Raw genomic sequence first — 13,719 nt, 5'->3', positions numbered from 1 at the left:
CAATCCTTGCCTCTTGTGCATCCTGAGCTTAATCACCCTAGCATTGGTGGCTGTGCTTTCAGCTGCTGAGGCCCTAACTGTGGAATTCCCTTTCTAAACCTCTCCACCTTTCTTCTTCTCAAAGATGCTGCTTAAAACTGGCCTCTTTAACAAAGCTTTTGGTCATCTGTTCTGATATCTCCTTGTGTGGCTTAGTGTCACATTTTGTTTGATAATGTTTTGTGAAGCATCTTGGGATGTTTTACTATATAAACTTGAGCTCATCTAAATATCTGTGGCCTATATCTTAACTTGCTCCAAGTTTCATTCATCCATAATCCCTGTGTTTGCTGACCTACATTGGCTCATGGTCTGACGTTACAAATATAAAATTCTTATCCTTGTTTTCAAATCCCACCATGGCCTCTCCCCTGCTTGTCTGTGCAACATCCTACAAGCCTTTGAGATCTCTGCATTGCTCCAACTCTGACCTCTTACGCATCCTCGATTTTAATTGCTCCACCACTAGTGGCGGTGCTTTCAGCTGCCTTGATCCAAAACTCTGGAATTCCCTCGTTAAACATCTCTGCCTCTCTTTCCTCCTTTAAGATGCTCCTTAATACTTAACTATTTGACAAAGCTTTTGGTCATCTGTCCTAATACCTCCTCCTACAGCTCGGTGTCAAAAATGTTTGTTAAGCTCCTTGGTTTTGCGATGATAAGGGCACTATATAAATGCAAGTTGTTGTTGTTTGTAACTGATGCAGGGAAGGAAAAGATTCACTATACTTCTTCAATCTACTGTCCCATTATATTGGATGCAGTGTTTTTTTCTTTTTAAACAGCATGGGGTAGAAATATGGTGCTATGTGTAACATTGGATCAGGGGTCACAGATTACTCAAAAGACTCGAGTTACAAGCAGTTTAGAGCAGTTTATTGAGAAGCAACAGTGCAATAGTTCATATACAATATATAATCAGAATAAGTAGACATATGACCCCTAACAGATAAGGACAGTTTACTGATCCCAGATCGGATGCGCAGATGGAGGAGGCGAGGTGGTTTGATCGCTGTAGTTCATGGTAGTGATCTCTTCCTCGGTTCCCTCTCGAGCTGGCTAGAAGTGTTAAACCAAAGCTAGCATGGATGCACCTCAGGAGCTTTGCCCCTATCCAAGGTGTCTTTTCCTTCCTCGGCTACTCGTTCATGAACTATATTTTTTTGGGGACAGGTGGATACCTCATGCCAATCACTTGACCAATTACATCTTGCCATTCAATTGTCCAGTTATTGGGGAATAGATACTCAATGAGGTCATTCCTTCGCTTGTATCTTGTTAACCTCCTTCCACACAGTTTGTTTTAGATATATGGATATGACTCCTTCGTATCAGATCCAGGAAAGCCTACACAAAGTCCTGTGCCTAGAGTTATGCTCTTCACTAGATAACAGCCTGATGAAAAGACCTTACTCATGTCAGCAGAAACAGTTTGCTTAGAGAGAGTTAATTCTATAGCATTTAATTAATTTCAAGATTTAATAAGGCCATTAGACAGCCATTTCTTATAAAACACACTTACGTCAATTCAAGGGTGCAGTCAGGCCCTGATATCAATAAAAAACGCTGCAGGGGGGTTGGGGGTGACATGCAAGTAGCGGCGCTGTGCGAATCAATTTCGCCCTACGTATTTTTTCAGTCATTCACCTCAGTAAATTAGAGGAACAAACAAAACATGTAATTGAAAGCAGAGAAACCTACCTGCTCCCCCCTCGCCCCCCAGTGATCTGCCTTACACCACTAGTCGGAGATCGGATGGCGCGGCAGTGCCGCAATATCGGAGTGGGACGGCCGCGGGACCAGATAAGTCATTAATTCCTTCAGTTAAATTAATTAACATGTTGAAATGGCGGTCCTGTCGCTGAGTGACCGCCGCTGACAATATGGGGTCAAGTCTTCCCGGTGTCGAGGCCCGTGGCGGGCCTCACCCGGAGACATTTTGCTGCCCCCACCCCACCACGACCCCCGACATTGGGGTGTTGGTAAAATTCAGCCCTTTATGTCCCCATGACAACTTACTTTCCTACCTACCTTTGTGTCATCAGCAAATTTAACTACCATACGTTCAGTCCCTTCATCCAAGTCTCTGATACAGATTGTAAATAGTTGAGGCCCCAGCACTGGTCCCTGTGGTACCTCATTAGTTACAGCTTGCCAACCCGAAAATGACCCATTTATCTCTACTCTGTGCTCCCTCTTAGCTAATCAGTCCTCTATCCATGCTAATTTGTTACTCTTATTTTGTGTAGAAACCTTTGATGTGGCATCTTATCAAATGCCTTTTAGAAATCCAAGTACACCACATCTACAAGTTCCCCTTAATCCACCTTGCTTGTTACTTCCTCAAAGAGCTCTAATAAATTAGTTAAACACAATTTCCCTTTCACAAAACAATGTTGACTCTGCCTGATTGTATTATGATTTTCTAAATGTCCTATTATCTCCTTAATAATGGATTCCCTATGACAGATGTTAGGCTAACTGGCCTATAGTTTTCTGCTTTCTGTCTCCCACCTGTCTTGAATAGAGGTGTTGCAACTTTCCAATCTGCTGGGACCTTTCCAGAATCCAGGGAATTTTAAAAGATCACATCCAATGTATCTACTATCTCTGCAGCACTTCTTTTAAGACCCTATGATGCAGGCCATCAGATCTAGGGGACTTGTCAGCCTTTAGTCCCATTAGTTTTCCTAGTACTACAATAGTATTTATTGTGATTGTTTTAAGTTCCTCCCTCTCTTTTACCTCTTGACTTTTAAGTATTGTTGGGATTTGTTTTGTGTCTTCTACAGTGAAGGCAGACACAAAATATCTATTCAACCCCTCTACTATTTCCTTGTTTCCCAGTATTAATTCCCCAGTCTCACCCTCTAAGGGACCAACACTCACTTAAGTTACTCTTTTCCTTTTTAAATACTTGTAGAAACTCTTACTGTCTGTTTTTATATTTCTAGCTAGCTTTCTCTTGTACTCTAATTTCTCTGTCATTTTCTTAGTCATTCTTTGCTGGTTTCTAAATTCTGTCCAATCTTCTGAGCTAGCACTAATCGTCTCAGTATTGTACACTTTTTCTTTCGATTTGATAATATCCTTAACTTCCTTAGTCAGCCATGGATGGTGCCACCTTCTCATAGGGTCTTTCTCAATGGAATATATCCTTCCTGAGAGTTATGAAATATCTCCTTAAATGTCTGCCACTGCTTCTCTACTGCCCTATCTTTTAGCATATTTTCCCGGTTCACTTTAGCCAACTCTGTCTTCATACCCTTATAATTGCCTTTATTTAAGTTTAAGACCCACACTTCTCACCCTCAAATGGAATGTGAAATTCAATCATATTATGATCACTGTTGCCTAGAGGCTCCTTCATTATGAGGTCATTAATTAATCCCGTATCATGGCACATTACCAGGTCTAAAGTAGCCTGCTCCCTAGTTGGCACTAGAACTTACTGCTCTAAGAAATTGTCCTGAATACACATGGTGAACACATCTTCCAGGCTACCTTTGCCAATGTGATTTGTTCAATCTATCTGATTATAATCACCCATGATTATTGCAGTACCTTTCTCACAAAGCCCCCATTATTGCTTCCTGTATACTCTGACCTACAGTGTAGCTACTGTTAGGAGGCCTATAAACTACTCCTGCAAGTGACTTCTTACCTTTGCTGTTTCTTAACTCTACCCAAACTGATTCTACATCTTGATCTTCTAAACTAAGGTCATCTCTCACTACTAGTACTAATGTCATCCTTAATTAACAGAGCTTCCCCACCACCTTTTCCTAGCTTCCTGTCCTTCCGAAATGTCAAATACCCTTGAATATTTAGGTCTCAGCCTTGGTCACCTTGCAACCATGCCTCTGAAATGGCTATCAGGTCATACATATTTATTTTTATTTGTTCTATCAATTCATATGTTTTGTTACTAATGCTATATGCTTTCAGATACAGAGCCTTTACTTCTGTCTTTTTACCATTCTTGCAAACTCTGGCTTTAACCGCTGGTGAACTCTTAAGTTTGTACGCTCTGTCCCTTCTTGCCACACTCTGATTATCATTACCAACATCACTACCCTTCTCTATTACCTTGTCCTTTCTCTTTAATTTACCACATCTCCTCTCATGTGATCCCTCCCGCCCCTCACAATTTAGGGCTGAATTCTATAGACCCGCTGCTGATTTTGGCGGCAGGCGAAAAAATGACGACCCGCACACCAAAGAGCCGCCGCGATTCCATCCCCTACATTTGTGATGCTCATTTAACTGCATTCCTGCCCACACTGAGTAACTTATTTTCTCCCCCCTCCCCACAAATGTTGTGCCTCGTTTCCCCGGTCAATGTGCGGCATTGCCAGCCACTGGGATGAAGTTCGCAGCGGTACCACAGGAGACGACAGGAAAGTCATTAATGCAGGCAGGTTAATTTATTGACATATTTAAATTACAGTCCTGTCGCCGAGCAGTGGAGGGGCTGCCACGAGGCCTCACCGCTGCCGGCAATATTGGGATGGGCCCTGCCGGTTGGAGGTCCATGGCGGGCCTCATCTGGGGCAATCTTCATGCCCCCCGTCCCCTGCCCCAGATCCCTACGTCGAGGGCTCTATATAATCCAGCCCTTAGTTTAAAGCCCTCTCTACCGCCCTAGTTATACGACTCGACAGAACACTGGTCCTAGCACAGTTCAGATTAAGACCGTCCCAATGGTACAGCTCCCACTTTCCCCAGTACAGGTGCCTGTGCCCAATGAATCAAAGCCCATTTCTCCCACACCAATGTTTGAGTCACACATTCAACTCTCTCATCTTATTTACCCTACGCCAATTCACTTGTGGCTCAGGTGATAATCGAAAGATTATTACCTTTGTGGTTCTGCTTTTTTAATTTAGTCCCCAGCTGCTCATAATCCCTAAGCAGAACCTCTTTCCTAGTCCTATCTATGTCATTGGTACCTACGTGGAACACGACAACTGGATCCTCCCCCTTCCACTGCAAGTTGCTCTCCAGCCCAGAGCAGTTGTCCCGTACCCTGGCACCGGGCAGACAACACAGCTTCTGGACTCACGTTCTCAGCTGCAGAGAACTACGTCTATCCCCCTAACTATACTGCCCCCTATTTACTCTCCCAACTTAAATGGCTCCCTGCAGCACGGTGCCATTGTCAGTTCGCTCATTCACTCTGCAGCCCCAGCTCTTATCCATACAAGTTGCAGGAACCTCGAATCTGTTGGACTATTGCAAGGGCTGAGGCTCCTTCGTGCCACCTCTGGATCCCCTTAACTGTCCGACTCGCAGTTACACCCTCCTGTCCCTGACTGCAGACCAAATTTGAAGTACCTAGCTTAAGGGGTTAGCTGCCTTCTGGAACAAAGTGTCCAAGTATCTTTCCCCTCCCTGATGCATCTCAGTGCCTGAAGCCGAGACTCCAGCTTATCAATTGTGAGTCGACGTTCCTCAAGCTGATGTGGTTGCAGTGGATCACACTGGTGTCGACCAGCTCCCACATGCTACAGCTGCAACACATCACCTACCCTGCCATCTTTACTGTGTTTTATTTAACTAAGTTTAGAAATATCACTCAATGATCATCAGTAGTTATATCAAGTGGTTTAACGAGTTAAGCTATAAATTTCATGCAATACTTATATTTCCCCAGCATCATTTTAAACTACTCCCCCTGTTTAGAGAGAAATGAAACTTAAAACTCACCAACTACTCCTCTATCTGCTCATCTAATTAATGCTTCCGAGCTTCAGTTCTCGCATCCCACTGCTGATCCCCAGTTCCCTCTCTCAGTCCACTCCTTTTTTGTAAAAGGTCTGAAAAGCACCTCCTCCCTCACGACACTGAATTCCCTCACTCACCAAATTCCCAAGTTCACACTCTGTTTCGAGCTGCACTCAGTCACGAGCTGCTATCTAATACTTTTTTACTTCCTGAAGCCTGCACATTAGCGTGTGCCATTAGTTCAAATTAGTTTTGGTCTCCGAGTAAGATCTGAGATATGTATGGGTAGCACAGAGTCTCTGTTTTTTTGGGTGGTATAGTGTCCCAAAAGATTCAGCAAATCAGCATGGCAATCTGTTGTTAATATTGGATTAAACAGGCTAATAGCAATAGGCAGATGAGTAGATGTCTCACCATGTTGCGCCTTCTGTATATAATGAGATGATTACGGCCCAAAGAACAGTTTGGTTATTCTATCTTAAGTTACTCGCTGAAAAGTTTGATAGTATCAAGGAAATTTACTGCATATTTCTCATCAACCAGTGAAAAATATGCACCCAGAGTAATAGCTCCCTTTATGTTTCTAATGAACCCACCAAGGTTTGCGTAAAACAAGAGCTAAGAATATACATTTTAATACATCATTGCTATCCCAATTCCTTAGTGTTTGTTTCATTTAAGATGTGATTTGTAATCTCAGGCTCTTGAAGGATAACTTTTCCTTTCTTTCTAATATAGATACGTTGACTATCCAATACTGGGCCTTTTGAAAGACAATAAACTTACTTCATCTGCAAAAGAAATGCGGTCTATTTTCACTGAAAAGAGTGGAAGACTGTAAAAACAGGTGCATTAATACTCACATTATCCTCAGTTTGCTCTTTCACCCTTTAAAGACCCACAAAATGCTGGTGCACTATGTGATTCTTTCTTAGAAAGCTTTTAGGAGGAAAATATGAGTGAAATGTGGTTGTGACTAAGTATGTTAATGTTGAAAATGCAGATGCCTAGTTTTATATTTGCACAGTATGTAAGGACTGTTCTGCAAAATGGCTTTTCATCAATCCATTTTTCTTTTGTTTTCACATTAGGAATTCTTTTCAGGAAATTGAAGACATATTGAATACATCGAATAGCCAGTGTTTACTATTTGAAAAAGAAGTAACCCAGCATTTTCTCCATTCTTTGATAGCTTCTTTTGCCCTGAAAGTAAAAGGTTAAAATAGTTGAAATGCGCTGAATGGGTTTTTCTGCGTCGGTGTCAGTTTATTTTTGCTGCTGTTAGAAATGTTTGAGGTTTTGGGTGTGAGGGCTTTGCTTTTTATGTTGCAATGTAGGAATGAAATAAAATTTCATACTGGGGTTAAATATTAATTTGGTGAATGGTGTAAAGACTTAAGCATGTAAACTGTAGTAAGAAACAAAGTGGTCGGGCATAAATTAGAACAATGTTGTCCAATATATGAGCCACTAGTCATGTGGCTAACTGTATTTCTGATTAGTAAATAAAAATGAGCAACAGACATCATAATTTGGTATGCAAGGCATACACTTGTCCTTCTACCATTTTATAAACAAATACACAAAAGATTAGATTCGGTTTCTGAATGGTGGTAAATGTTTGTTAACTACCTGTATTTTATAAGTGTATGTTAGGTGTTTTCTACTAAAATTAGTGCATGTAGCTAGTCACAAATTTCTATTGGACAACACTGATTTGGAAGTGACACTGCAACAGCTTTTCATTTGTGATAATTCCTTTTTCATGGAAATCAAAACAATGATAGGTAAAAGAACAGAACAGAAGCATTGCCCATGACTGATCAGTTGTTTTATAAAAATGGATGATTTGTTCTGAAGGAGTTTTGACTATTCAAAATAGTTCAGAGAAGTTTGGCACTTTTGGTTAAGAATTCTGGTAAAACGAGGATTGTTATGTGTGACTGAGGTTTGTTGACCTTAGAAATAGATTCTAAAAAATGTATAGAATTTCTTGGTGACCCAGAGAAAAATTATTCAGATTAACTAAATTCTATTTATATTTAAGAAAGTGACATTTATGCCAATTAAGGACTAAACAATGCTCTCTGAAAATTCATGCATCTTAGTATACAATATCCAGGATGATTTCAACCGTCCTACTGTTGCCAAGACTAGAAGCTATCATCAATTTGTCAAAACACCATGGTTGTTTATAATAACAATTATTTATCATGAGTGAAACTACTCTGATGCAAATTTTAATGATCTGAGAATCAAACTGAGCATGAAAGTGTAAAATGGATATTATGTTTACCCTTCATTATATTCTGCATGCAGTCTAGTCTTAATTCATACATTTATTTTTAGTGCAAAAAGTAACTTTGAAATATCAGAAGTAGATTGTTAATTTTCTAGTATTGGGGATGAAGGATGACTTGATGGATAATGAGGCTCAGGCTGTATTATCTAAATAATATACCACCCAGGTTCATTAGCCAATTGTATAAATCTAGCTCATTATTCCCTCTTGGAGTGTTGTACAATTTATTAAGAGAGAAATATAACCCTCTGTTCTGAGTTAATATAAATAGATGAATTCCTTTTTCGCTTGGTCATTCTTCCAATTATGTTCTTGGATGCTTTTCCAAGCTGCCTCACCAATTAGCAAGTAACCAAAGCTACTGTATGAAGCTAAATGTGTCTGTGGAATTCAGAAAATAAAAATGTTAAGATAGAAAACTGCCTTTTGACTCACTATTATTTTTTTCTGTGGCTATGCGTTTTTACACTGAGTTTAGGTGTGGCAGCCAATGCATTCACCATTGTACTACTGCCAAATGAACTAAGGCTAGCTGCTAAAGCACATCTGAAGTTGCTATGTTTAGTCCTACTTGTACCTGTAATTTGGAACTGATTGCAAAATACAATTCTAAATTGCTATTCTAATGCTACTCACAGACGTATATATGGATATATACTTAAAGAATTTATAGGGCTTTTGGAAAGAGACTAATTGGACAACTCTTTCAAAGATGGGTCAAATGGCCTCTTTGTGTGCTGTATGATTGTATGAATCTACAATCTGGTGTTTCATGGCTATTTCTAGCTGACAGACATGACAGCATTCAGCCTCATCACAATTTTCTTGGTGAACCATCTATTTAATCAATAAATGCACAATTAAAGGGGAAATTGTTGGAAACTGTCAGCAGGTCTGGCAGCATCTGTGGAGAGAGAAACAGAGTTAATGTTTGGGATTGATGACATTTTCACAGAACTGTAAAGTTGGAGATGTAATAGGTTTTAAGCAAATACGGAGGCTGGGAAGGTGGGGTAGAATCATAGAGAGATGCAGCACTGAAACAGGCCCTTCGGTCCACTGAGTCTGTGCCGACCAACAACCACCCAATGATACTAATTCTACATTAATCCCATATTCCCTTACATCCCCACCTTCCCCCTACCTATACGAGGGACAATTAACAATGGCCAATTTACCTATCAACTTGCAAGTCTTTGGCTGTGGGAGGTAACCGGAGCACCCAGCAGAAACCCACGCGGTCACAGGGAGAACTTGCAAACTCCACACAGACAATACCCAGAACTGAACCCAGGTCGCTGGAGCTGTGAGGCTGTGGTGCTAACCATTGCACCACTGTGCAGGGAGGGGAGAAAAAAGAAAAGTCCGTGAAAGCTGGAAATCAGGAGAGATAAATGACAGAACAGATGATAGTCCAAAGCAAAGAGGATGGTAATGGAACAAGTAAAAAATGTTTCTACAGGAGGTGTAACTGAGAGTAGCAGGATCATCACCAATAGCCACTGTCCAAAAGAATGAGGGCAGAAGTTATGATCTGAAGTTTTTGAGCAGTGTTGAGTCCAGAAGGTTGTAAAGTGCCTAAACCAAAAGATGAGGTTTTATTCTTTGAGCTTCATTGGAACAGTGTAGGAGGCCGACGTCAGAGTGGGCATTCCTGGAAGAGAAGTGACAGAGAATTAAATACTAACACAGAAGCAAAATTTTGCAGATGCTGAAAATCTCAAAAGGGAAACAGGAAATGCTGAAATACTCAACAGGCAAGGCAGCATCTGTGAAAGGAGAAATAGAGTTAATGTTTCAAGTCGATGTCAGAACTGTAAAAAATTAGGGATATTACAGGTACAGAGGCAGGGAAGTGGGGGAAGAACAAAAGGGAAGGTTTATGAAGGGTGGAAGGCAAGAGTGATTAAATATCAATGGGGTGATGGTGTAAGACAAAAGAGGATGGTAGTAGAACAAGAAACAAAAGATAGTTCTACAGGAGGTGTAAATGGGAATAGCAGAATCATCACAAACAGCTGCCATCCAAAAAAATGAGGGCAGAAGTTATGATCTAAAATTGTTAAACTCAGTGTTGAGTCCGGAAGGCTGTAAAATGCCCAAAGGATGATATGCTCTTCCTTAAGAATTAGGCACCTTTCAGACTTCTGGACTCAAAGGAAAAACTCATGTTGAAAATGTTTGAAATGCACAGGAGGTCAGTCTGTTTAGAGGCGAGACAAATTAATGTTTTGAGTGGAACCCTTTTTCAGAACTCGAGGGAAGAACTACAGATACTGCCGTCATACAAAGGAAGTTACTGAGTTTAATGACCTGAAACCTGTTTAAAAGGAAAGTTGGCATCTCAGTGAGGGTAGCAAAGATATTTTTAACAACTCAGAATATACAAAGAACTGAAACAGTGAGAGATCCAATCAAGTTAAAGGTGAAGAAATTAGTGAAATTGGAAAATGAGCACCAAGACCCGGAGATAAAATCTGGTTTAAAAGAAGTCCTGGAAAGGAGAAAAGACAGGACAACACCAAGGGCATTGACCCCATCCCCCAGAACTATGATGAAAGGTCCACACTCAGAGGGCTGAAATTTATAGTCCCGCTGCCAGCAGCAAGCAAAAGCAATAGTGGTCCGCCTGCGGGGGCCGCACGTCACGGCTTACTTAAATAGCTGGGGCGGACCGGCCCCTCCCCCCAGATGACATGGAGGGGGGGTGGGGTGCTCATCCCCGGCAATGGCATCAGTTCCCTTTGCACAGGTGGTGACGCCATTTTTAAAGGACTTCGAGCTCTGCCATTCAAATTAAATTTTTAAAGAAACATTGCTTTTAAAAAATTAAATAAATTTACGTTGCCTCTCTCCCACCCACCCCAATAACCATAAAATTAATTACTTGTCCTCTCTTCCCCCCCCCCCAAAAACACTTACCTTGTGCACCTGACCTTCTCCCCGCCCTCCCCCTCCCACAAAGTGCATCAACTTTACCCAATCCCACCATCCCCTACACCAATGAGATGACTGTGACCCCGCTCCCCCCACACCTCTGCACAGAGGAACGTACCAGCTCCCCCTCCCCATCAGTGTTCTGCCTTGGACCACCGTACGGGGATCCGAAGGCGCAGGAGTGCTGGTCACCGGGAGAGACGGCAGGAGCGTAAAGGTAATTTATTTGTTTATTTAAATTACTTTACACATTTAAATTGGGCTCCTGTCGCGGCGGGGGAGGAGCCGCCACAAGGCCTCGCCGCCACCGGCAATATCGGACCAAGCCTTCCCGGCGTCGAAGTCCGTGGCGGACCTCTCCTGGAGGCATTTTCTGGCCTCCCACCATCATGACCCCCTATGTCGGGGTGGGGGGGAGGGTCTGTCAATTCAGCCCAGAATGTCAAACAGACAGGATCACCAAGCTGCCTCTTCAGCCCTTGCTGTAAAGTAAATGGAAGATGTAGCTAAAGTTGAAAGTGATAGTTTTTCAGGTCTAGACTGTAACTAATCCCACAGCCAGTAAACATACTTTTCTTTTGAATATTCCATATCATTATTCAAAGCAAAATATCTGATACAATGGAGGCATATAATAAGCATTTAGTGAAAATAACTTTAAATTTTGGAAAAATTAAAGAGACGAATAAGAGAACTAGACCTCTGAAGATTTCTTAAAGGGACAAGTGAAACTATCCACTCACCATAAACATTGTACAGTCAGTTGTGCATGTCTCAATGCTTTCATTCTTATATCTGTCTCCCTAACAGTGGTTCACAGGTTAACTTTGCCACTCCCATGTTTGGTTAGGCTGCAAATGAACTTTTGTTGCTGATAAGCAAGGCATAGCTGAATGCAGTACATCCTGTCAGTTAGACACCTCGACAATCTGACTGAGATAAACAGCACAGGAATACAACAGCAGGTATAGGCAAAAGCTATAAAGGTATGATGGCTGAGTTTGAAGTGGAGAAGCACCACTTGAGGATAAAGGGGCATCATTTGAAAACATGTGGAGCTTACAGCACAACTACGTACCTAAGTGGTGGAAGGGAAATTCCTTCAGCCATAGTTTTGCCTATCCCTTTACAAGCTAACCCAGTCTAATGCACCTGATAAGGAAGTCTAAGCATGAATGCATGTTAAGAATAGAATTGAAATGGAAATTCTCCAGGTCGAGTCGAATGCTGTAGTTACCAAACTTGCCCTTTTTCAACATTCCTCAAAAATTAGCTGCTATTTTTGCATCATTTGGAAAACATGCACATTCTGAAGTAAATGTATTTCAGTAACTGGTGCTATTTAGATGTATGTTAGTATGCGATCAAAGTAACACTTAACTATGCAAGATTAAATACCAACATTATAAATTTAGGCCTTGCTTCCTAAAGATTTACTCTTCATCACAGTAAGTTATTCATTGAGAAAGTCAGCAAGAAGTTATAAGGGCACAGTTAACAAGGTAACTGCAGAGTGAATCTTTCCTTGCAAAAGTATTTTCAGCATCAGCAGTATTTAACAACAAAATAAATGTGAATTCCCAAATAAAATATTCATCATACTCCTGGGAGAAAAACAGTGAACAGGTGTGTAAGGTCAGCACTATTCCAGTGGAGAATGCCTAAGAAGCATTTGGAAGTAAGCAATGTATGATTGATATTGACTAAGTCATGCCGGTATGCAAATTAGGACAAGTCTACAAGTATCTAGTCTGCATCATGCCAATTTCATTCAATGCAACTACATATAGTACAGAACAAAACAATTTCTAAATGCAAATATTAAATACATCTGGACCCTGACAAAAAGCACTACCTGTGTGACAGCAAAAGTGAGAGTGAAAGAATGAAGGATTTGTTCTTTACAAATCTGATGACAGCGAATGCACAGAGTAAAAGAAACAATACCGGACAATAACCTTTTTAAAATTATTGGTCAAAATTTGACAATTTTTAAAGTACTGGTAACAGAACTTTGAAAGAATGAGGCATTCTAAAATCCTCCACAGGAATATCTAAATGAGGCAGCACATCAGCTGCAAGGCTAGTCCAATTATTTTGCTGGTTATTATCCTCCAAGGACTAGATGGAACTAAGAACAGATGGAGGCCTAGAAACATATAATCAGCATATGGACCTTCAAATTCCAGTTGGAGCTAATGGCAGAGAGGGGGCAGATCTGTAATTGGGGACTGGAAGTGGGGTGGGACTATTTTTTACAATGAAAGGAACGGAACTTACTTAGGAACTGAATTTTTGAAATCTGATATAATCTTCGGTCGAAAAAGTTATGAGGATCAGCTTTGTGGTGCTCCAGATTGGCATGGGCATCTCTAATGAACTCGTACAAACACGGAGTAACCACTAATGACAGAAATGACCCTGTCCCCTCAATTTGTGATAAAGTCTAGGACCTATTGGTATACTTAGAGCCTGCTCTGCCACACTTCTGCCAGTGGACTAGGCATGTTGAATTTTTGGACTCATAGAAAGAGCAAACTTGCTTAGCCAATTTCACTCAGTCTAATTGAATTAGGTGTAAGGCAAGTGATTTACTTTGACAACAATCCATGACAGATCCTGCAAATTTCAACTCTTACTGGCATTACTACAATTTTCTCCCTGAGTGCTGCAATCTTCACAAGATAACTAGATAATCTTACGACTAGGTGAAA

At 41.1% G+C, this 13,719-nt stretch overlaps 1 protein-coding gene across 1 annotated transcript in view; it reads left to right on the top strand.

The window, feature by feature from the left end:
* Positions 1-8,485, top strand: part of pof1b (POF1B actin binding protein) — a 129,626-nt gene extending 121,141 nt beyond the window's left edge. The window contains exons 15-16 of the mRNA XM_068047997.1: positions 6,505-6,613; positions 6,858-8,485. Of these exons, the coding sequence (XP_067904098.1) occupies positions 6,505-6,607 (103 nt within the window). The 3' untranslated portion in view covers positions 6,608-6,613; positions 6,858-8,485. The remainder of the gene's footprint in view (positions 1-6,504; positions 6,614-6,857) is intronic.
* Positions 8,486-13,719: the final 5,234 nt, after the last annotated feature.

This window comes from Heterodontus francisci, chromosome 15 (assembly GCF_036365525.1).
Source record: "Heterodontus francisci isolate sHetFra1 chromosome 15, sHetFra1.hap1, whole genome shotgun sequence".
Taxonomy (NCBI): Eukaryota; Metazoa; Chordata; class Chondrichthyes; order Heterodontiformes; family Heterodontidae; genus Heterodontus; species Heterodontus francisci.
Note: the sequence above shows the minus strand (reverse complement) of the source record. Positions and strands in the feature narration are given on the sequence as shown.